Source organism: Protopterus annectens, chromosome 5.part0 (assembly GCF_019279795.1).
Source record: "Protopterus annectens isolate FY-2018-M chromosome 5.part0, PAN1.0, whole genome shotgun sequence".
NCBI classification, from domain to species: Eukaryota; Metazoa; Chordata; order Ceratodontiformes; family Protopteridae; genus Protopterus; species Protopterus annectens.
Window position 1 is genome coordinate 682,068,476 of NC_056735.1, and position 24,995 is coordinate 682,093,470.

The window sequence follows — 24,995 nt, forward strand, 5'->3', positions numbered from 1 at the left end:
ACAGAAAATGATGTTGATTTCTAAATGTGTGGAAAATAAAGAATTACAGGAATTATTGCATACAGCAGAACAGGTTGGAAAGTATACTTTGCAATGTGGTTTTGATTCATTGGAGGCCTCCTGCATGGCCGCAGTTAATGGATCTGTGATTAGAAGGCATGCCTGGCTCAAGGAGCAAAATTTGCCTGATCAGGTTAAAGCTAAATTGTTGGATGCACCTTTAGAGCATGATACTCTGTTTGGTAATAAGGCAGAAGAGGTTTTAAAGAAAATGGAAGTCAAAGCTAAGTCTATGCAAACTGTAAAAGACTTTTTACAAGTGCAGCCACCAAGCTTCAGTAGACACTGGCCTACAAAAAACTGGTCCTTTACTGTGTCCGACAGAGCTTCACGGAGTAAATCCAGGCGCTCAAAGGGCTCTAGATACCAATCACAGGATTCTTACAGGTCAAAGCAATGGGGTGCCTCTACCTCCAAATCTGGAGGAAATAAAGCACAACCCTACAGTAAACAGTCTCAATGACTTCCCTCTGCCATCACCAAGCACTTATCTTTTGGCAGCCCCCTTAGGGGGAAAACTAGCACTTCATGCTCAAAATTGGCAGTTAATAACCCAGGACATGTGGGTATTAAACATAGTATCCCAGGGATACAGATTTCATTTCTATACCTTGCCAATTCCAAACGGTTAGCCAGATCTGCCACAAAATCAATGGGCAGAGGCACATAAACAAGTTACGTCCCTCATGGATATGGGGGCTATTCAGCCAGTACCAGAACAGGAAAAAGGACAAGGGTTTTACTCAAGACTGTTCTTGGTACCCAGAAAAGACAATGCCTGATGCCCAATACTGGATTTATAAATTTTGAAGACATTCTTGGACATACCAAAATTCAAAATGCTAACTTTGGAGCAGCTTCTGCCCATGCTGGGCAAGAATGCTTAGCTAGTAACTCTAGACTTAAAAGAGGCATACCTGCATATCCCAGTAAGGGAATCATGCAGAAGATACCTCCGCTTCAAGGCTGGTTTTATTCATTACCAATTCTCTGCACTGCCCTTTGGCTTATCTACTGCACCCAGGGTCTTTACAAAGTGCCTGGCACCTGTAATTGCATTTTGCAGACAAAGAAGTATACAGATTTATCCTTACTTGGACGACTGTCTTATTCAAGCAGAAAACAAGGACATTCTTCTTCAACATCTGGCATTTGTGAAAAGGATTCTAACATGCCTAGGGTACACAATAAATGAAAAGAAATTACAACTGGTAACCCCTCAAAAGATTACATTCCAGGGTGCAAGCTTGAATACAACTGCCCAAATGGCTTACCTTACGCCAGACAAACAAAGGCAACTGACTATTTACTTCAAACAGATGGCAAAAAAAACCCAGTTATCTGCAAGACAAATTCTGCAGGTTTTGGGGTTCATGGCAACCTGCATTCTACTGATTCCATATGCAAGACTGCATATGAGGAAACTACAGTGGTACCTAAAAGGTTTATGGAGTCAACATTGTCACAGTCTGGAAACAATGATTCCTCTCATTCCCTGCCTACAACAGGAGTTTCTTTGGTGGACAGAGACATGTCACCAGAACATGGGACGGTCTTTCACTCTACCTACTGCCAACCAAACCGTAACTACAGACGCATCAGACTATGCTTGGGGGGCCCACCTGGTGGGGAGATGCATTCAGGGCATATGGAGCCCAAAACAAATGCATCTGCATATCAACCAGAAAGAGATGTTAGCTGTTCAGAATGCCTTGACAACCTTCAAGGACTTACTTCATCCAGGACAACTACTGCTAAAGATGGACAATACCACGGATATGTGGTACATAAACAAGCAGGGGGGCACACATTCCTACCCCCTTTGCAGACTAGCAGTGGCATTGTGGGGCACAGTCTTGACTTACCAAGTACTTCTTCTAGCTCAATTCCTGCCAGGAAAACAAAATACTCTGGCAGATGACCTAAGCAGAAACCTTATGGACCCTCATGAGTGGAAAATGGATCCACAAGTCTTCAGCATGATAACAAAGAAATGGGGGAGCCCAGACATAGATCTATTTGCCTCTCCCCAGAATTATCAACTGGACAAATTCTGCACAAGGACTTATCACAGACAAGCATGGAAAGTAGATGCCCTATCCTTCAGTTGGAAAAACTTATCAGTCTACGCCTTTCCTCCTCTGCCTCTTCTTCCCAAGGTCCTACTAAAGGTCAGACAAGAAAAACCAAAAATGATTCTTATTGCCCCGGACTGGCTTCGCCAGCACTGGTACCCAATCCTAAGGAATATGTTTCAACTCCCTCCTTGGTACTTGCCTCAAATACTCCATCTACTGTCTCAGCAGAACAATCAAATCCTGCACAATCAGCTCCAAACTCCTGGCAGCATGGCTGATCATGTAGTTATTCAAACATCACCTCTCAGTAAATCTGTGATAGATGTCATTTTGGAAGTCAGAAGGTCTAGTACTAGAAAATCTTATGCTGATAAATGTTAGAGATTCTGTGCTTGGAACCAAGCACAAGGAACTGACACAGCAAAGCCAAATTTTCCTCAGATTTTACAATACTTGACTGAGATTCTTGACAAGGGCCTATCTTTTTCATCAATAAAATTCCATGCCTCTGCCATCTCGGCTCATTACAACACAGAGCCACTGTTCTTTTCTTATCCTTTGCTAAAACAGTATCTTAGAGGGGCCAAAAATTTAAGGCCTCCCAGAAGATCACCAATTCCTGCATGGGACCTCAATTTTGTGTTGGAAAAGTTCACCCTGCCTCCATTTGAACTAGCTGCTACTGCAGATATAAAGGTTTTATCCTGGAAAACAGCTTTACTTCTGGCAATCACTTCAACAAGAAGGGTTTCAGAACTACAGGCCCTCATGGCTGTGGAGCCTTTTATTATATTTTACCCAGACAGGGTATCTCTCAGGACCAATCCTTCCTTTATGCCTAAGGTGGTATCCAGTGTGGCTCTTAACCAAACTATTCACCTGCCAACTTTTTACCCAAATCCGCAGAACAAGGGGGAGTGGATTCTGCATTCCTTGGACGTACACAGACAACTAAGATTCTACTTAAACAAGACCATATCTCTAAGAAAGTCTGAGCAGCTACTGTTGGCATTTGCTGCAGGATCAGAGGGAAAGGCTATTTCAAAGCAGACTATTTCAAAGTGGATAAGCCACTGCATTCATTTCTGCTATTTGCATCATGGTAAACCGATGCCCAAGGTCATTAGGTCACATTCCACCAGGGCTGCATCTACATCAGCAGCTTTTCTCAGAGGGGTGCCAACCAAAAACATTATAGAAGCTGCTACTTGGAGTTCTGGTCATACTTTTACAAAGTATTATCATTTGCCTCTCTTCTCTAAGTCCAGGGCAGGCTTTGCCACTGCAGTTCTGCAGGGCCTTATAGCCATTCCTAATGCTATTTAGTTCCAGCCTCCCATCCATAGCTTTGGGATTCTACCCAAATGTAATGACTGCAACAGTGAAACACGAAGAATATAGTATGGCTGTGTACACTTACCATAAATGTAGATATTCGAGTGTATTCATTGTTGCAGTCCAGGTTACCCACCCGCCATCCCCCTTTATTCTACAGCTTTTCTTTCCTTTTGGGGGGCACCTGACATCTGGGGCAAGAAAAACTAAAGAAAATGGCATCGGCTGCCTGTTTGATACCCCTGACGACCTGACGTCATGGAAGAGGAGACAGCAACCAACGCAGGACCCAAGACTTTGATATTCAGGCTGACTGAGGGCAACCTGCCAGCAGATTACCCAAATGTAATGCCTGCAACAGTGAATACACTCGAACATCTACATTTATGGTAAGTGTACACAACTGTACTTTTAGGATAGAGTGGATGATAAGTAGTTGAGTCAGTAAGAGGTGATTAGGAAGTTCTAACCGACTGAATTGCATGACAGTGGTGAGATGTAGGTGGCATGTTTGCTGCAAATCTAGCAACTTTGCTGTATGTGGTTTCAAGTTTAGATAGCAGAGATGTCTGTAGGTTAGTAAGGATTTGAGAGCAGTAGAATAGATTAGATAGGAGAAAAGCCTGGGAAAGTGAAATTCTGCAGTTGAGAGTAAGGGACCTTTGGTTTCTCTAGAGTAGGCCAAGTTTTTGGTGGATGTTCTTTATACAATGGTGTACATGGAGGTCAAATTTAAATTGGTCATCAATGATTACTCCTAGGAGCTTTGTGTGAGATTCAGGTGAAATAGTAATATTATTAAGGGAAGAGACAAAGAAACAGGATTTAAGATGGTTGAGAGATTTGGTAGGAAAAAGAGGAGTTTTGTCTTTTTAGGGTTCAGTATCAGTTGGTTGCCCATAAGCCAAGATTCAGCAAGGTTAAATGAGATTTGAGTGAGGGTGTGCAGGTCTGTAGGATTGTCAGCACTGGAGATGATAGTGGAGTTATCAGCATACTGTATGAGGGAAGACTGAGGACAGGATGTGTGAAGCTGGTTAGTAAAAATATTAAAGAGAAGAGGGCCAAAAATAAAGCCTTGTGGGACACCTATTTTTATAGAGAGAAATGGTGATTGACTAGTGAGCCATCTGACAGATTGCCATCTGTTAGAGAGGTAGCTTGCAAACCAGGAGATCATTGTAGGGGAGAGATTGAATTGGGTAAGTTTAGACAGTAGGATGGGGTAGGAGACAGTGTCAAAGGCTTTGGAGATATCTAGGATTAGGCACCACACTAGCTTATTATTGTCACTGGCTAAGGAGATGAAGTTAGTAAAAGAGATATGAGCAGTAGTAGTGCTGTGATGGGGGTGGAAACAGTGCTGGGTAGGGATAATGAGGTTTTCTTGAGTGAGACAGGACATAAGTTGTTTATGCACACAGTGCCCATGAATTTTGGAGAGGGGAGAGAGTATGGCAATAGGGTGATAGTTAGAAAGTTCAACAGAGTTTCCCCCTTTGTGAATAGGTATAGTGTGGAATTTCTTCCAAAGAGTTGGGACAGTAGATTAAGAGACTGAGTGGTTAATGAGGATGGAAACTAGATATGCTAAGGAGCTGGCAGCAGCCTTGAGGAAGAGAGATGGCAGGTTGTCAGCAGATGGGGAACATACTAGTTTGAGAAGAAGGTTTTTAATATAGCAAGTGGGAGATAGGGTTTAGTGAGAAACGGCAGTGTTATGGTAGGCAGGTGGTGGGAGGAGAGTGATTTGTTGGGTTGGAAGATCACATAAGTGTTCTAATGGTGTCAATGATGTAAGTTTTGAAGGTGTTAGCAGTTTCTAGGGGAGTGTTATTAGGGCAGGGATTGGGTGTAGAAGGGTTACCAGGGTGGAGAATTTGGTTGACAGAATTCCAAATTTTTTTTGGGGGGGGGTTGTAGATTCTCTGGATAGGGAGCTGTGATAGAAGTTTTTCTTGTCCATGTTTATGTTTTTCTTCACCAGGTTACTGAGTTCCCTACATTTATGGAAATGAGCGAGTGATTTTGTTTTTATCCAAAGTTTCCAGGCAGAATCTCTGTTGTGGATAATAGAAAAGTTTGACTGGGTGAGCCAAGGTGATCAGCGAGATTTGACTCTAACTATTCTGGTGGGGGCTGAAGAGTAAAAATGTTTAGGAAGATAGTGTTGAATTGAAGAATGGCTACATCTAAGGAGAGGTGAAAGGAGGAAGGACCAGTCAATTGAGGTGGGATGGTTGTTAAGGGTTTCTGGATTGTAGTTGGTTAGCTTACGGTATTCTTTACATTTGTGAGGACGGAGGAGGTGAGGGGAGGCCCTCAGGACTCATATGGGGGAGTGATCACTTATTGAGTATGGGAGGGATTCAGGGTGCTGATAGAGATTAGGTGAGAGACAAGAAGTTGATGATGGAACTAGAGTTTATAGATTTGTGGAGAAAAGTAGGAGAAGAAGTAAGCTGGGTGTAGCCATGGAGATAAATGCTGGTGGCAGAGGAGTTTAAGGAGACAACAAGACAGTTAAAATTAACGTCTCCAAGAATAATACTTTTATTGGGTATGTTGTTAGCCAACCAGTGAAGAATTTCTTCTAGTAGGGGTGCATTGTCACCTGGGGGTATGTAGATAGCAACTATTGTTAGGGTTTTGTATTTGTTGAGTTTAAAATTGGCCTTGAGGAGTTCATCTGGTTGAAATGGGGGAGGTAGGATCATTAGGGGGAATATGATTAGGAGGTCAGAGTACATAATAGCTACCCCTCTCCACCTTTTTTATGTGTTCTGTCAAGGTGTAAGATGTTTTAGTTGGGAGGGAGAAATTAATTGTCTGTGTTATGTGGTTTGAGCTATGTTTCAGAGAGTGAGATTATATCTGGGGAGTATTTGTCTATTCAAGAGTGAAAGTCAGATGTCTTGTTAAGAATGCTGTGGATGTTGATGGAGTAGGAGAGATGTTTGAGGTTTGGGTTAGTTACTTGTGCGACTGAGTGAGTTAAGTTAGTGGGAGAGGTTGAGTTATTGTGGGAACCTGGATTGGGGTGGATGTCACCTGAGAGATGGAGGGTGTTACAGAGGTAAAGTTGAAGTGATATAATGTGGGAAGGTGAGGGAAATTTAGGTTTGGGTTTATAATGTGCAGAGGTTTTTGGTAGGAGTTTGATTTGAGTTAGTGAGTGGTCAGTGAGGGAAAAGAAGGTTGGTGTTATGGGAGAAGAGTAGTGGGTAAGGGTAGTAGTAGAGTAGGAGGATGTAGGTGAGCTTGGATGTAGATTTATCTGAGTGTGGTAGGAGGTGAGGTGTAGTAGTGGAAGAAGAAGAAAGAGTAAGGATAAGTATAGGGGGTGTGGGAAGAACATGGTGTTGTGTAATGTGTATGAAGTAGAGAAAGTTGTGAGAGTGAGTGGTGGAGGAATGAGCTGAAGTAAGTATGGGGGAGGGGAAGAATGTGAGTGGTGAGAGTGGGTGGGAGATATAAGTTGGAGTGAGTTGGGTTGTGAATAGGATAGGAGAGATAGGGATCTAATTGGTGGTGAATAAAGGAGTATGTGAGTGCCTTGGGGTGGAGTAAAGGAGGTTAGGTATAAAGGAAATTGATTTAGGGGTGGGTGAGAATGGGGGTTGGGTAGAGGAGTGGAGTGAGCCCAAGCATAGTGAGGGTGAATGGAACGGGGCCAAGCCACAAAGTGGCACACTGCAAGACTCACTAAACAATCAGTGAAGCCCAGAAGAGTAAGTAATTCCCCTAGAGACTAGATATTGCAGAAGGCCAGGTGAGAGAGCTCATAGTGTAGCAGGATTAGAAAAGTGAAGGAGTGAGAGATGGGAACCAGGAAACCTGTAGAGATACCTACAGATAGAGTTATAGGTGGCTTTGGTAAAACAGTACAGTAGTTTTAAGAGCAGAGTAGGTATGGAAGAAGGAGCAGGGGATGGTGAGAGGAAATAGGTGCAGTCGGCACAGCTCAGCAGCATACAGTAACTAATTATACAACTAAATGCACGGGTACATAGTAGTTTAGGGTGAACATACTAGTTTGAGTGGTGTGCCTGTTTCTAGGAGGGCTGAGCACAGCCCAGTGGTAGCAGAGGTACAGGAGTCTGTAGAAGGGCACAAGAGCCCTTAGACATAAATGATAAACAGTGCACCTTGTTTGATATGAAACACTATACATTTACTTTTTCTAATGCTATCTCTTGAGACTGCCAGATCATTAATTTCCACTGAAATCCTACCCTCAGTGCAAATGACACTAAGATATTTGAAGAAGATTAAGGCATTTAATGAGTGGGTAAGAAGATCCATTACATAATTCAGTGCATTGTGTGCTTTCTACGGGTGTGCAGCATACTGTCTTTTTTCTGGTTGATGACTTTCCTAGCTCTGTTATGGACATGGATTATCTAATTAAGAAACTGAGCAAATCAATCCATTTATTTTTGGCTTCTACCACAAAGTAAACAGAACTAACTTAATTTCTTGCTCTAAACTGGATGAGGAGGTGAATGGTGATTTTTCATTCAATGAGTTTGAATAAAATTACCAGCTGAGAAAAAGTTTCCCCAAGAAAGCATTCTATCTTTGTAATATAGTCGAAACCTGGCCTGATAATGCAATTAGTAAACTGTAGATAAATGAGCACATTACATGTAGTTACATTAGAAACCACAGTGAAGAAGGAGGTGGTATTTCTGTTTATGTTAATGTTTACCTCTAGTTCTGTTCTCAGGAAATGAAATTATACACATAATTATTAATATTAGTGATACAGCTACAAGCTTCTTTATGTCTTATATATATATTTTCCCTCTCTTGCTTAGAACAAAAGGAGTTTCTCTTTGATATGAGTAATGTAAGTATTAATGCAGGTACCATTATTGTGGGTGCTATTAACTACCCTAATAGCAAGTGGGAGCAGTGTCACTGTAGTAACATGTATGCACTAACTTTTTGTTAACTGTACCTGGAACAAATTGTTAAATTCTGAACTAGAGGAAGTCATATTCTTGACAAAGAGCTAGCAAATTTGGTAGCTGAATGCATTTTTCCAGGGGTTACCTCCACTATGAATTCAGAAATAAGTTATTCACTTTGTACGTTCTTCAGCTTATCTAATAGATGGTGAAATGGGTAGAACCAGTAGTCCTTTTCTGCACTCAAACTCTGTCATAGGATCAGGGGATCATAGGAAGTTACTAGGCTAATGGCCCTAGGTCCCTTACTAGCCTAGCCAAGTTCTTACCCTTATTGCCACAATCCTCACCTATTGCCCCTGTCCAAGAGGGACATAGGTGGAAACCCTGGGTGAATTTACAGTCATCCATCCAATCATCTAGATTGCTTTTGAAGAGGGCCAAAGAATTGCTCTGTTTGACATGAAGCGGGAGTCTGTGTCAAAGGTGTGATAATGTCTGGGAGACAAATCTGTCCCTTCAGCAGGTTTTATTAATGTCACATACCAGGTTAAGGTCTTTAAAGCGAGTAACCTGTGTTCCATTTGACTTACGGATATGCAGCATTTCTAATAAAACAGGGTCAGATATTGCGTTATACGCAAGGCAGAGATCACTTCTGAGTAGTCTGTATGAAACAGAATAAACTGACAGTGATTTCAGACGATCCTCATAGGACAGATGCTGAAGACCTTGAATTTTCCTTGTGAGGAAAACTGTGTGGTTTCTCCAATTGCTGCAGGTGCTTGAAAGGTACATACCAAAAGGGGCATTGTGCTCAATTATTGCCCTGATGAGGGAAGAGTACAAGGAGGTTATAACTTCTTTTTTTTTCTGGAGGCAATGACCTTACTTTTGAGATGAGCAATATAGAATACCCTTCTTACCACTGTGGAGACGTGGTGGTCAAACGTAAGGTTGCTGTCAACCTGTGTGCCCAGGTCTGTCACCACTGAGTGCATACTTAAGGTGTTGCTATTGATGTGGTAGTTAGCAGGAACATTGTTTTTACTGAAAGGAATGATAATGCATTTTTTGCATTGAGTTTGAGGCCAAGATTTTGGCACCAATCATTTGTTTGTGTAAGACCCTCTTGTTGGATGTTGACATCATATGGAGATTCTGTGACCGCTCCCAGTTTGCAGTCATCAGCAAACTTGTCAGACACAGACCTTTAGTTTTTGCTTGTACTTTGGAGAAATAGATTCCAAACAGTAGAGGTCCCAGGACTGAACCCTGTGGGAACACCACTGGTTACAGGTCTGCTGTTGGAAGTGGATTCCCCTATTTTGACTATATGAGTTCTGTCAGTGAGCCAGTTAGCAACTTATCTAATGATATAAGAGCCGATGCCTAGTTGGGTGAGTTTGTCAATGATGCCTGAGTGGGGGATAGTGTCAAATGTCTTGACGAAGTCCAGGTAGCTGTTTGCACAGATTTCCCTTCATCCAGGGCCTTATCTTGAAGAAGTCCACCAGGTTTAACAGGCATGAACTCTCTTTGACAAATCCAAACTAAGTAGAGTGTTTGGAGATTACCTATATCTTTGCTGATCAGGTCCATGATGATTCACTCCATGGCCTTGCAGACAAGACTAGTCAGGCTAATTGGTCTATAGTTCCTGAGGTCAGTGGAAGTCCCACCTTCATGCAAGGGGAATAACGGTGGCTGTTTTTCATTCAGTTGGTATGAAGCCAGTGCTTAGACTATGACTGAAAAGAGTACCCAGTGGTGTTGCTAATTTTTGTTGGAGCCCATGTATGACGCAGCCTGGGATGTTTCAGGTCATATAGATGCTGTGATTTTGGCCTTAGAGAGGGCATTTATGACCTGCTCTTTAGAGATACAAGTTAGGAGACAGGTGATAGGGATGTCATGATGTACGTGTGGTGGGGACAGAGGAGTGAAGTTTTCACAGAACCTGTCGGCCAACAGGTTAGCTATGTCCACAGGCTCAGTATATGTGGTATCATTAACTACCAGTTTAGCACAAATCTGGGTCTTTCCTTTTAGATTATGGATGTAACTATAGAGTGCCTTGTGGGTGTCCTTTTTTGAGGAACCTAATTTGGACTCGTAGTTTGCTTTGGAGGACTTCACAAGAAGTCTTATTTGTTTATTTAAGCTGAGGAGGGAATGTTTCCAGTTTAAGAGGGCTCACTCCCTTTTACTCTTAGACAGCAATTTCTTATTATTATTGTATAGCCTGTTAAATGGCAATTGTCCACCAGGCAGGTTTGCTCTTCCTTGAGGAGCTTGTTTTGGTCCTGTCAGATACGGCCGAGTCAATGCAGGCAGGTATACAAGTGTTCGTATAAAGCACTGGTGTAGAGCTCGGCATAGTTGCCAGTTCTATCTGAGGGAGGAGGTGCACTGAAGCTACTTATACCATCCTGTAAAAGGTTATAATGTGCTTTGGAAAAGTTTTGTACCTTAGTTGCTGCGGGGGGGGGGGGGTGATCAGGTGTGATAGCTACTTCGAATGTGACCGATTTGTGGTCAGATTTCACCAGGGAGGACCTCACAGCAGAGGTGCTACAGTGGTCTGCCATATTGGTAAGCACCAGATCCAGGATGTTAGCACTCCTTTTGGAGGTGTCAACCAGCTGGTCCATGGCATTGGAGTTAACAAAGTCGAGGAACCTTTGGGCAAGTGAGTTTGTGCACGATTAATTCACCCAGTCATTGGATGGGTTGTTAAAGTCGCTCCACACCATGGCATTCAGATGTATTTTGATAGACTCAAGTAGATCCAAATAGGCAGAGTGGGTGTCCTGATTCGTGGGAGGTCCTGTAGCTGCCAATGACTTGAATGTGTCCTACCAACAGTTAATTGCACCTGAAGTGTCTCCAGGGAATCATACTGTTTAACTAGTCTGGAGATGTATTTATGTTTAATAAATATTGATACATCACCTCGTTTAGTTTTCACACCTTCAGTTTGAGGTCTGAACATGTGAAAGGAGGCATAACCTGGTATGGCTGGGGTGCTTTCCACAGCTTGAACCAGGTCTCCGTGACTGCACACATGTCTGTGTCTTCCAAGGTGAGGACAGCTTCCAGTGAGTGAAGTTTCATGTGGAGGCTCTTAGCATTTAGCAGCATAACCTTGAGGTTGTTTTTAGATGAAATTTTTACATTGGGAATTTTGTCCTTGAGCCTCTGCCTAAAAAGGCACTGTGGGGGTGTCAAGAGCCTTAGCCACCAGTAGCCAAAAATCCCAGGGATGACAGATGAAGACCATCTCTGGCAAAACATCAAGGTCTGTCGATCATGTCATCCCAGGCTGACAGATAGTGGATCCCCTTAGAATGACATCAGAACCTAAGCTTCTTTGTTAACTCAGAATAAGGATGCCTATCACATAATCATGTTTTCAGAAACTCGAAATTCATATGGTCGGGACCATATGTTCGAGTTTCTGAAAACTCAAACATAAAAAAAAATACAAAAATCTACATTTTTTTACATTTTTGCAAGAGGGCAAGCCCCCCTACACCCCCACACTTCGTGAAAATTATATATACCAACTCTGAAATCGCTCTACAGTGAGGAAAAGGGAAATTTCTGTAACAGAGCTTTTCTCCTTAGGCCTCCATTGAAAAGGGGCTTACTGCCCAGACTGACTATCCTGATAACTAAATGCAATCAACTAATAACTAACTAATAATTAGATATTTGCTGGTTTCCTGTTTCTCTCTCTCTGCCACCCTCTTACTTATTACCTCACTACTTAAAATTTTAAAGCTTTGTTAATGCACCCCTATGATAAGGAAATTGCCCAAAAGAGAACAAAACTATACCCTATATATCAGTGAGGAAGAAAACCTTCTGTTGTTTCTCCTTCTCCTTCATATCTCTTATAGGTAAAATGTGCTTCTCAAAAATTAACCCAGCCACTTGGAACAAACTATCTAATGAAGTCAACAAATACTGGGTGCCTTTACAAAGGCAATAAAGGATCACTAAGGTACACGCACTTGCTTCCACAACTCTGGATAGAACTCATTAACATAGCTGTACCATTACGCTGTATAGGCTACTTCTGTTTGTAAATCATAATGTTGAGCTGTATTCAACTCTAAATATTGTTCACAGTGTATTACAGTGTTGCACTACACTTAACTATGCATACTATACAGTGTACTAATTAACTGATATTCTAGTAGTAATTAATTAAAGTCATTTACTTAGGGCAGATAATTGTTCTTAGGAAATGTTATTGTACTCGCAATGGTATTTTTGATGTAATAATTGTTTTGCTTATTTTATGTCTGTCTTTGCTACAATATCGTGTGTACTCAGAACTGTTCTAAGTTTAACTGAAATTGTGTTCTCCTTGCCCGGTAAGCCCGAGATGCAACTGAAAAGGGTAAGTACACCAGCTCACTTACCTGGTTGACAAATAAATAAATAAAAATAACTAGTACAAACAGATGGCTCTGCAAAGACAAGAGACCATCAACATCTGCTGCATTTCTTGTCAGTATACACAGTTAATGTCCTTCCCCACCCCCAAAGTGTCCATGGCATTGTCATCCTGCTGCTGGAAAAACAAGGTCTTCTGCCCATCATGGTGATCACCCACGGTTTGTGGAAACACATCAGCATTTACTTTCCTTGAATCCTGATTCCCATTTGTCTTAAAGATAACATTATATTTTGCTGGTCTTTCATTCTTGTTTATTACATTAACAGGTACAAAGACAGTACCACAGTCCTACCATTGGAACACACATTGCAAACAAACATGAGAGGAAGAGAAAAAGAAATGAAAAAAAAAACTTTCTGTTTCATTTAACCTGGCATTTCTACAGTTGTTTTTCTTTTACCCTGGCATTACCCCTGGCTTCACACCTTGTCACATTAGTGTTACCTATCCCTAGCTATTGTCTTGGGTGATTCCAACATCTGGATACCGCAGTACAGAAATTTCAGTCTGATCACCTCTGACTTACTTTCTCCTGTGTTGTGTGAGCTTTCCTAAAGAGCAATACATGTGGTCCAGGCAAGCTTATCAAAAGCCTATATATTATACAGCCCTAACACCCTTGTCAGATCTTTCTGCCCTGTATTACACATGGCTGATGACTTCCAAGATGGCTGCACACTGATCAACAGCTTAACTTTCAGCTCTCTCAGTGTGAAAAAAGAAATTGACAGATAAGGGCCAGGAACTCTGTCACTTTTATTAAGTTCAGTTACTGGCTAGTAAGTACACTGCCTGGATACCAGCAAAGAAGAAACTGAAAGAGCCTGAAAGAAGATTAGCTAGAAAAGGTGAAGATAAGACACTGACTGGGATGAATACTGCAGCTTTTCAGCAAAATAAGTTCAAGGTCCAGCTCTGGTGAAAGACATGGCTTCAGTATTCTAGAGCAAGAAATAAGACAAATGTGCTCAGAGCTGATTCAAATAAATGAAAGACTGAAGGAGTATATCAACTCAAATAACAAAAGGCTGGAAAAAATGGAAGAAGTTTTAAAAAGTAAATTCAGATGAAGTGATAAAACTGCAAAATCAGAGGTTGGAATGAAGAAAATGCTGGCTGGGTATAAGACTGCTCATGAAGAGCTGTTTAAAAAATAGTAGAATTACAGGACAGAGCACACAGGGAAAAACCTGAGATTTTCTGCAATACCTGAGAAACAGGAAGGAACAGATTGTATTAATTTTATGATGCCACAATAAAAAGCAACTGGACTTGTATTCCTTAGCAGGATTTGTTAATTGAAAGGGCACATTGTGTGTATGCTCCAAACCTGGCAATGTGAAAGCAGCCAAGACCTGTATTAAGTATAAATTTAATCCTGCCAGCAGAAAGAGTTGACCCTGAAAAAACTGTGGCAGAAAGGTAAGGCATTAAAAGTTACATATAGAGAATTTGTAGAAAATATTAATTCACTGTACACCAAACAGAAAAAAAGCTAATTTATTCCAGTAATCAGGGAATGAGAGAGCAAGTGTGAGATTAAAGGTGCTGTATCCAGCTGTCTTCAGAATATTTTTGTCCTGCAGGATCAAAATCATTTTTGATGCACAAAAGGCTAAGGAGGTAATACAAAAGTTTACTCAACAAAAAAAATGAGCCATCAAGCAGAAGGGGACTCTGCTTCTCTTTCTTCTGATAATAAAGCTTAACTTTGCCAGTGAAACATTTTCCAGTGTACCAAAGGAAAATGCTTGAGAGTGAGATAAAAGCACAGGTGTTGGCAAGGAGAATTGGAAGTACCTTGGAATTGAACCAGAATCTGTAATTGGGAGATGTAGAGGAACAAGAAGATGATCAGCAACATGGAAATTAGTGAGTAAATGTGAGATTACATAACATCAATCACATTTGTGAAATATGGCTGTACAAGAAAAAGTGGAAAAAATGGAGATTTGTAGACTTTGTTAAACTTGTTAGGGAATGAAAGGCTTTTACCCCACTTTGTTTCATTAACGTTTGGAAGGACACTAAGGGCAAGAGAAGAGGAAGGAAAAGGGTAACTGTAAGTTAAATAATTTCTGTTCTTAACAGTATTTCTATAAAATTTATCATGATATAAATTACATGTTATATAGTAAAGTATTTTTAGATATTTTATGTGATAAAGATACTTAAGTAAACATATGCTTTATGTCTTTCTTCTTTTTAGTATTAAGAAATGCGGGCATTACAATGCAAAAAGAGAAAAAAGTCTGGGCAAAAGCATTTTTAAATTAATAAGCTGGGTTGTTGAGGTGTGAGATAGGGTGTAAAAGTGCACAGCTCATAATATATGTAGAGCTGATATGTTTTTGTCTTACTTTTGTATAGGTGAATGCCTGAATTAAGACCCTTGGCTTTATCTAATAACAAGTCTTAACTGGAAACAAGTAAATAAGATAACTCTAAATGTAGAAGCCTGCAGCTGAGGGCTACATTTTTTCTTATGTTTTCATGGAGACAAGCTGATTACAGGCCAACAAAAAGCCAGAGAGCTGCTTTCTTTGAGGCCAAAAGTTAATGTTTTCTGAAAGCATGCGAGTTGTTTTTAACATCTGAGAGGGGAATAAAGATAAAACAAGCACATACATTAATAAGTGTAAGTGGCAACACAGGCGTTAACATGCATCTTAGCATGGATAACCTTAACGTTATGTGAGATAATGTCTGCGTGTGCAGCTGTCTGTTTGGGATAATGGTTCCTACTAGGAGGGTTAAATTTTATTATATGAAGATGTACATGGTTGTATTAAGTTAATAGGTTATGGGGCTATTTTGTGGTTGTGTATTTTTTTTTTTTTTTGAGGCTTTTCATTAAAATAAAAAAGTCTTGTAAGATGTGACATAGTTTGAAATGGAGAGGGAAAAAAACAACTGTATAAAAGAGCAACCTGTCAAACATTAGTGGTTGCATGTATCAAAAAAGCTGGGAATAGAAATCTAAAACTGCTGTCATATATAATGAGAATAATAACCTCTTATCATAATGAGACACTACCTTGGAATGTGAATGGTCTCACAGGTGTAGCAAAAAGGAAAGAGCATTGAATTATATCAAGAAATGCAGAGTACAAAGAGCAATGTTACAAGAGACACATTAGGAAAGAACTGAGCATGTGACTTTGATAAAGAAAGGATTTCAGGATGGATACCCAACAGAATATTGTGGACAAATGAAAAGAGGAGTAGTTATACTGCTTGCTAGAGGAGCTCCAATAGTGATTGAAGAAGGAGAAAAGATAATAATGGTAGTTTTGCATTGTAAATGGCTACTGGCAAGGGAGGAGGATTATGCTGTCATGTATTTGTATACCACCTAAAACGTCTATTATGGGGCTTAAAAATGTGAGAAATAATCAGCCATCAGCAGGGAATACTCCTTATATTTGGTTACTGGAATTTGATTTGTAACAGTGAAGATATATCTGTGGAGCTTAAATGTTAAAATATAACAAAAGAGGGTAGATTTCTGAAGAATTTTCTGAAAATTTTAGGGATGGAAGATATGAATTCAGTAGTAGTAACTCAAAGAGAATTTACAAATTATTCCCCAAGGTACAATAACTGGGCTAGACTAGAGAGAAATTATATTTCAGAGGAACATGTGCATTGAAATGCGAGCTTTGATACATATCCAGTAACTATTTCAGATCATACGCAAATAATAGCTGAAATAAAAATGAAGGGCAATGAAGTAAAATGAGACATTGGCACTTTCCCAGCTATGTGTTAAAAATAGAGAAATTTAAGGAATGGGTAATGGAAATTATTCAAGAGTTATTGGAGAAGACAGACGTTCTTCAGAAATTAGAGCTTGTGAGAGGGATAAAATTAAAGTGGAATTTAAAAATAGGGTAGAAATAAAAGAAAAGGAGATATGGTTATGAAGAAACAATAATTATTTAGAGGGGTTGACAAAGGTTAAAGTATTGTAAAATAAGAGAAATCTCACAGAACAAGAAGAGGTGCAACTGCAGAGTGCTAAGGGGAAAATACGGGAATACCTGGATAATATGTTTAGAAAGACAGTAAATACCCATCAGATCCAGCTTCATATAGGCCCATTTCCATTTTAAACTATTGTTACAAAGTGTTGATGTCTATAATGGGTAAAAGAATGGGAAAGGTGTTACCAAAATTGATAGATATGGATAAGTGTGGTTTTCTGGAGGTTAGGCAAATATATAACAACATTAGTAGAATAATGATGATCCAGAGGGAAGCAGAGTGTAAGAAAATATTAAAGATGCCTGATCCACTCTGCAGCACACAGGATATGATACAACTCAGTGTTTCATGTACTAAGGTAGCCCAGGAGGATCCAGACCTCATATGACATCACACTCATTTGCTTGAACTCAAGATTTAAATGGTAGGTTGTTAAGCTATTCAGCAAACTGTGGCCTCCTGGAAGAAATATATGCATCTTTTCTTAGATGTGAGGAGACTGTGCAGCCCAACATGCCTTACCAGTCAGAATTCTCTTTTTAGGTGCCAGGCAGAAATGTGACATATCAGTGAATGATGCTTTAAAGTACAATTGCTAATATGCTGTAGATGTAATTTGTGTCAATAGATTAAAATTACTATATCTCAGAAAACTCCCTTTACTCTGAGTTGAAGAGATCATGGATTCATTATATTTAAGTAGCAGAGGTGTTGGGGAACATCCCCCATACTAAGGGATATAGAGGAGTGAAGCTACCGTGCAAAAGTACTTTAAATATGTTAAAAATTTCAAAATTGAATGTGTGAATACCCTGTTGTTTTGAAGTTTTCCTTATAAGCACTGATCTTAAATAGCTACATTTCTGTTGTGGGATCCCTTAAAAACTGAATAATGTAAAACTGACAACTGGGTTTTTACTGTGAAGCTTGTCTTGATCAGATCAGGTGTTCTGCACACTGCATTTCCTAGTATAGCCAATTGTCTTGAGGAGTTTTTATCCTTTTGAATTTGGAGTGAGGTTGTTCTGCCTGATTACTCAGACATTACTTCTCTAGTTTCTAGAATGCTCCAAAGTATTTGTGGACTTGAACCCTACCCACCAGTCTTTTGTTCTTCTGTCTGAAGGAGTGTGACCAGTCTTTTAGCAGACTATCATTTCTTCCCTTAATCTGAGATCCTTTCAATCTGTACCAAAGGAGGCTACTAAGAGATATAACATCTAAGACCATTACTAGGTACTTTTTAAACTAAATGTAATACGGAGAATGTGATGACTGATCTAGTACTGTGAGACAATTTCAGTTGCTTAATTCTAGTCCTGCTTGAACTCACATTAGCATTTGATATGGCAGACTTCTATCCCCTGCACATACTGTATGCTCTCTGCTCATGACTACAGCAGAACATTAGGCATTTTACATAGCCATTGAGTCTATAGGAAAACAACTGCAATGCATTTCATCAAACTGTGATATCAAATGTGTATTCTTTAGGAGATGCTCTTCTTTCTGGTGTTCTCTTAACTTTCTTTTTGTTTCAGGTATCATACCTTGGAGTTCCTTACCTGGAAAAGCTTGCGGACAGACCTTAGAGACCATCTGTAACACAAATGAGGTACAGTTGTAGATATTGTGCTGTTACACACACACACACACACACACACACACACACACACACACACACACACACACACACACACACACACACAGATGCACATTGATTTCCAGACTACATGAGTAATACTGGGTGTTCTTTTTATTCCAACAGTTCTACATGTCTTACCACCTTTTTATTGTGGCCTGTGCTGGTGCTGGTGCTACTGTTATTGCACTGGTAAGTTACATTACATAGATTCCAAGATTCAGAATCATGGCAACCATACGTAGTTAAAAGTCTGTGAATTTACATCATCTGAATTGTTCTTTGTATAAGTAAAAGTGGTGTCCATCATGTTTAACCTTACTTTTGTTTCACAGCAAAATAAAGCAGATAGCTATATGGTATTACAGTGGTGCTTCTTGCAAACCTAAAGTATATTAGTCACATTCTGAAGCAAGTATCAAAAAACAACCTTTAGATTTGGACTTGACCTCCTTAACATAGTCAACCCAAAATTATACCATTTTTTTGTTGCAAAATGTGTTGTTTTTACATTTTATTTTTTGAGAAGGATGGCCCCTCTACAGTTTCTCAAAGCTGAAAATCCATGCCATGACATTATGAGAAGCTGAGTACCACTATATAAGCATTTTACTATCCAAATGTTGAGCAGCACAACATATTTGAGTTGTTTCATTGACTATTGACTCATATGGTTGAATTTGTGAATGTCATTTTACCATATGTCGAAAATGGTAAAAACAACGTTCAACATTCGAACTAGTTCCTTTGAAATCCTTTGAAATCAGTGTTCAAGTCAATGGCGATTTTACAGAAACCGATCACTTCCTTGATTTAATGGACTCAGAAGGTCTCTGTTCACTATTTTTACCAGTCGCCCATGTGATTACGAGATTTTAAATCCACATAAGCGGTTCAGCATTTTGATAGTAAACCATATAAGCTACTGCATGTTTCCAACTAAGTCTTGTAGAGGAAATATCTTACACTGACAGCTCTTGAAATAATGTATTAATAAACCACAGTTAGGTAAGAAGCTGCTGTTACAGATTTTTTTTTTGCTTACCCAGAATGTTTTGCATCCATCCATAACTATTTTTCCACATGGGGTGCGGGTGTCGCCTTAGCAGGGACAATCATCTAGAGATAATGTGTGCACTGCTGGGTGCTAGTCCTGCTGTAGTTGCCATTCCCTACCACACATACGTACATCTATGGCCAGTTTAGAATACCCAGTCCATCTACAGCATGTCCTTGGAATGTGGGAGGAAAGCAGAGCACCCAGAGAAAACCCATGAGAACTTAGGGAGGACATGCAAACTGCATAAAAGGCACTCTGGCTGAGAATCTAACCGGAGAACTTCTTGCTGTTAGACAGCAACATTACCAGCTGTGCCACTGAGCCACCAAGATGTATTGGAATTTCATGTAAACCATTGCCTAATAACTACCATGACATAATTTGTGGATCTGTCACTAAAGTATCCCAAGCAAACAAAGAAACGAAAAAAGAAAAATCAACACTTTTTTTTTTTAACAAAATTGCTTGCAGCTTTAACATGAGCAGTATAGCTAGAAATGAAATTAATTGTAAAATAAAGTTGCTTCAGAAAGTGATCAATGCCCTTTATTTTTAATACATATATAGAAAGTCATTTATTGCATACCTTATGTGAAATCATAACATTTTACTTATTTTTAAAGCAAATTTGCTAAAATGTGTTCTTATTTACAGCATTTCAAAGACTAAGAAATGCTAACGCTTTCTATAGAAATGTCAAGACACAACTGATTTACTTAATTCTGAAAGTATATAACAGAACCATGATAGCATTCAACAAAACAAGATTGTCAGATGTCAGCAAATCATAGCCTGGAGCTGTCTGCAGTTATTTTCAGGGACAGCATGTCAGATTTATACGGTGATGGGTCTTACGAAACAGTGAATATCATGTGGCTGAATTATAAGACAAAGTCTCATAATTATGACATACCCAAAACTACTTTAGTTAGTTATTTTTTTTTTTTGAGGAGAAAATAATATTTTCCTATAGCTGACGGGAAAATGTAATGTTAGAGTACAGTGCAGTTATTCATTTAAAGATATTGTTGCAGGCTTTGGCATAAACAACCATCTCTCCCCACAGATAATGCCTTTTAATCCTGAACACAGCTATCACTAAAATTAATTATAAAGTAACATGAGTATGAAGATTATACTTAGTTTACTCCAAACTGCAAAAAAAAATTCTACTAAAAAAATGATATATTCATTTGGTACAAGAGCAATTGAAGAATCATTTCAGTGTTTAAAATGATTGTCTCAAGGTTCAGATTTTTTCGAAGTTCGATATTCAGTAATCATGGTCCATTTGAATATTCAGTGCCTATACTGAGACAGTTTTACAAACAATGCAGTTCTTATTCAGTGCTTTGACTAGTGAATAGGAAATATGGTGCATAGAAATATATTTGTAAAGGCTGGATGGTGGCCGAGAACATAAGCCATGTTCAAGGCCAAAGACATTATATAATTGTATACATAAATGCAAAAACACAAATGCAGTTCATTGCTTCATTGAAGGTCAATTTAACTAGCTTGTGAAGGAGATGAAACATGCTAATGATAAATATAAAAATAAGTTGCTCGTATGGCAGTTTATACTTGGGTCATGTAAACAATAAAAAATAGTACTTTTAAAGTTGTACTAAGATTCAGCTTGATAGAGAAACACTAGAACAGTTCTTCCACAGTTCAAAATAAATGAACAAAGAGAAGATGCCATAAAACACATGGTAAAAAATAATGTGGCACTAACAGGCAATAATGGAACTTTCACAAAATAAATACCCCTTTATGAAAAGATAAAATGACTTGCTAAGGAGAAAAGCTTACTTAAGTGACTCTGCATGTGAGCCATGCTGACAGAATAATTTAATTTCTAATATGTTGGTATGATGCTACATCATTTTTGTCTTCTTGTTTTGACATGCTCTACCTGTGACATTAGCAGTAGATTTCCACTAAAGTAACTTGCTGCATTCAGTGTGTATGAGTATATATTAAAGACCACTTATGTATACATGGCAACTTGGTGTAAGATATTTCATGTATCATACACCAGACCCCAGATATTTACATAAATATATATATATATATATATATATATATATATATATATACACACGCACACACATACATACATATAGACTTACCTACCTTTATTGAACTACACTAATATCAATAATAATGTCAACACCAAATAACTGTCTTTCAGCTTTTCTGGGTTAGGGGTCACCACAGCAGAACTCCAGGCTGCTAATGAGTGGCTGTGAATTTTTACAGTGTAAAGTTGCCAGCCCAGCACCCAACCTTCAAAGAAGGCACACCCACACATGCTTGCACCTATCTGCATGTCTTTCAATTCACTCGACCGCAGGGAGGACATGCAGACTCTGCACAGAAGGCACTCCAGCTGAGAATCAAACCAGAGAACCTCTTGCTGTGAGGTGACAATGCTAACCGCTGCACCACCGCAGCAGTCTAATAATGTCAACACCAAATGATCGATGTTATTCAGGTGAGCACTCTACTAAGCATGCTCCGAGCATCAATTGTTGCACATGGAAAAATTTTAAAACAAAATTTAAAAAAAATGTTGTTTTTTTTATTGGGGGGCACTTCTGCCTGTCCCCCCCCCACCCACACCCTGCTAATTATATATTTTAACTCCAAGATTGCTCAAATTTTATGGAAGGGGCAAATTCACCAACCTCAAGAATTATCTGCTACTTTTGTTGAAAGGTGTCGACCATCTGTCTAGTCAACCAAAGTGTCAACTAAACAGATGTCGACAAAAGCAGCAAGTTATATATATATATATATATATATATATATATATATATATATATATATATATATATATATATATATATATATATATATATATATGAACCTCCCAGGTACTCCCTAACCCTAACCATAAGACTCGAGAATCTGTTAGCTAGCTCAGTGGATTAAGACTTTGAGCTGTTAAAAAACTACTTCCTGAAGTACAAGGTTTTATTCTCAGTGCCTTCATTTGCCTACTGTGTGACCTTGAGCAAGTCACTTAACCAGACATTGCTTTGGGACAACTGGAAAATCAGGCTAGGCTACTCAATGGTCTCCTGGACTGCTTGCCATGTAACACGCAATTATTTTATTTTGTTGACTTGGTGGGTAGACTGGTCCAAGGCAACTTTTCAGCCATGACAATGGTGCAACTACACACTTAGAGAAATACAGCAGAAGTAAGAAACATTCGGTTGCACAAGTGGGAGTTATTAAGACACAGAAAATCTCAGGTATAGGAAGCAGTTGTTATAAAATAAGTAAATCCACTTGTTCTTCCATTTTATGTGACAGTCCACTTTCTCTTAAATATTATACAATATAATAAAGATTCATAACATTACAGAGAGCCAGCATTGTTAACATTTTGTGATGAACAGTAACACAACTATTTACCTTCTCAAACTCAACTCCCTAAACCTAACCCTAAATCTCGTAGCCACCCTCTAAACCTAACCACTATACTCCCACTCACTCTCACTCTCTTGCCATGACTGTTGCAATTAACCTTGCTCAGGCTTAAAATGCTTGCTCGATCATCAGCTTGTGTTAGCTGCCTGAAACACAAGTACCCATTTGCAAAACTGTGATCCACAAACAGCTGAGTAGGAGGATCCTGGATCCTAAGCAAGTAAATTCACCCTACACACACACGCACACACACACACGCACACACACACACACACACACACACACACACACACACACACACACACACACACATACATACACGCACACACACATACACACACACACACACACACACACACACACACACACACACACACACACATACACACATATATATATATATATAAAATGTTGCAGTACCAGTAGGAGTGTAGTCAACTGTCATTTTAAATAGATTTATTTATGTGATGAAACACAATTCTGGCTTCTTGCCAAGTGTGGGGAAATAACAGAAAATAATAATTATTATATAATATAGTTTGTCCATAGTCCTTGAGTTAGAAAACAAAGAGTAACAATACAGCAAAGTATTTCTACCGACCATCTTGGATCACCTTATGATAAACCAGACTGCAACTGTACTTAAAATGATTTCAGCCCTTGACTAGCAGGCATTTTCACAAGCCACTCTTTCAGTATGCTGTGATAGCTTCTCTAACAGCCTTTTACCTCTTCTGACCTGCAAGAATATATTTTAAAAAAAAATTTTCTTTTAAGAGATCACATTTCACTGTTTTTTTGCTCCCTGGAGATTCCTGTCTCGATCCAGGAACCAAGAATCCATTATTAGCAGGGACAGAAGCCCTGATGTAGTTCCCAAAGGCAACTGATTTCTGCTAATTACCATGCGAACAATATGCCTGCTTGTTTCAACCCTTCCAGCACACCCAGTCCTTTGATCATCAGTAAAATATAAATGAACTATGCCGACCAATACTACCTTGATGAACGTACATCAAAAAAAACTGTGAGATATCCCACACATCCATACAACTTATATGTACCAACTTGAAAATCTCACAACAGCAGAAAAAAGGAGAAACATCCTTAACCCTGCTGTTCACTGATCTAACACAAAACTACTACCATTAATGTGATGAAAAGGGAATCGACAAAACAAATATATATATATGGTGTACAGTCACAATTTCGAGTGAAGATTTTGTGACCAGAGGATGTCGAAGTAAGGTTGGCTGAATCCCATGTTACTATACCTTCATTTGTGCGAGTCCCACTTCAATGAACGCACAGTGCATTCACACATATGAGGTCGATCTTATAACTAGAGATTGCGGTACAGTGGGGATTGGGAAATTTGCCCTTTTCCCCACTGTAATGCGATCTCGGAGTTGGATATATAATTTGCAGGGATGTGGGGAGCGCAGCCCCCCACAGGGGGATGCATGGGGGCTTGCCCCCCTGCAAAAATTGTCACGTCACATGATGGGCAGTATCGGACTGCAGTCTTTGGATGTTGAGAAAGGTCGAATTCACAACAGGAAGTGTGTTTGTGACATTCTGACCTTCTTGACTTTCCAAGTCAAACTTTTTAGTTGATATTTAAGGTAGGAATTTACTTTGACTGTCAAATATATGGTAGTAAACCATATATTTACTAGTTTAATGAGGAATACGTTAAGATATGCTAGTTTTGAAGTTCAGTTGTTTTTCAATTAGTTTATTTTTATTTAGATTAGATGGTTAGAATAACAGATGTTTTACCATTAGTGCCACCTTCCGATTTGATACTTGAATTCATTGTTTTATGTTATACTTTACTCGTTTCTTTTTTTATCTGTTCCATTTTAAAAGTAATGAATTTCATTTCCAGGGAGTAGTTTTAGGTGAGTAGTGCTATTAGGGAGGTTATGTGCAAGTATTTCTCACATGCAGTGTGGGGAAAAAAATCTGGGAAGTTTTATTTTATTGAATTTATATATTTTAT

The 24,995-nt window shown here is 39.2% G+C and overlaps 1 protein-coding gene across 3 annotated transcripts in view; it reads left to right on the forward strand.

The window, feature by feature from the left end:
- GPM6B (glycoprotein M6B) overlaps window positions 1-24,995 on the forward strand; it is a 1,017,601-nt gene that overhangs the window by 987,646 nt on the left and 4,960 nt on the right. For all 3 annotated transcript variants that reach the window (XM_044072527.1, XM_044072528.1, XM_044072526.1), the window contains exons 5-6: window positions 18,386-18,459; window positions 18,613-18,678. In XM_044072527.1, coding sequence (XP_043928462.1) covers window positions 18,386-18,459; window positions 18,613-18,678 — 140 coding nt within the window. The remainder of the gene's footprint in view (window positions 1-18,385; window positions 18,460-18,612; window positions 18,679-24,995) is intronic.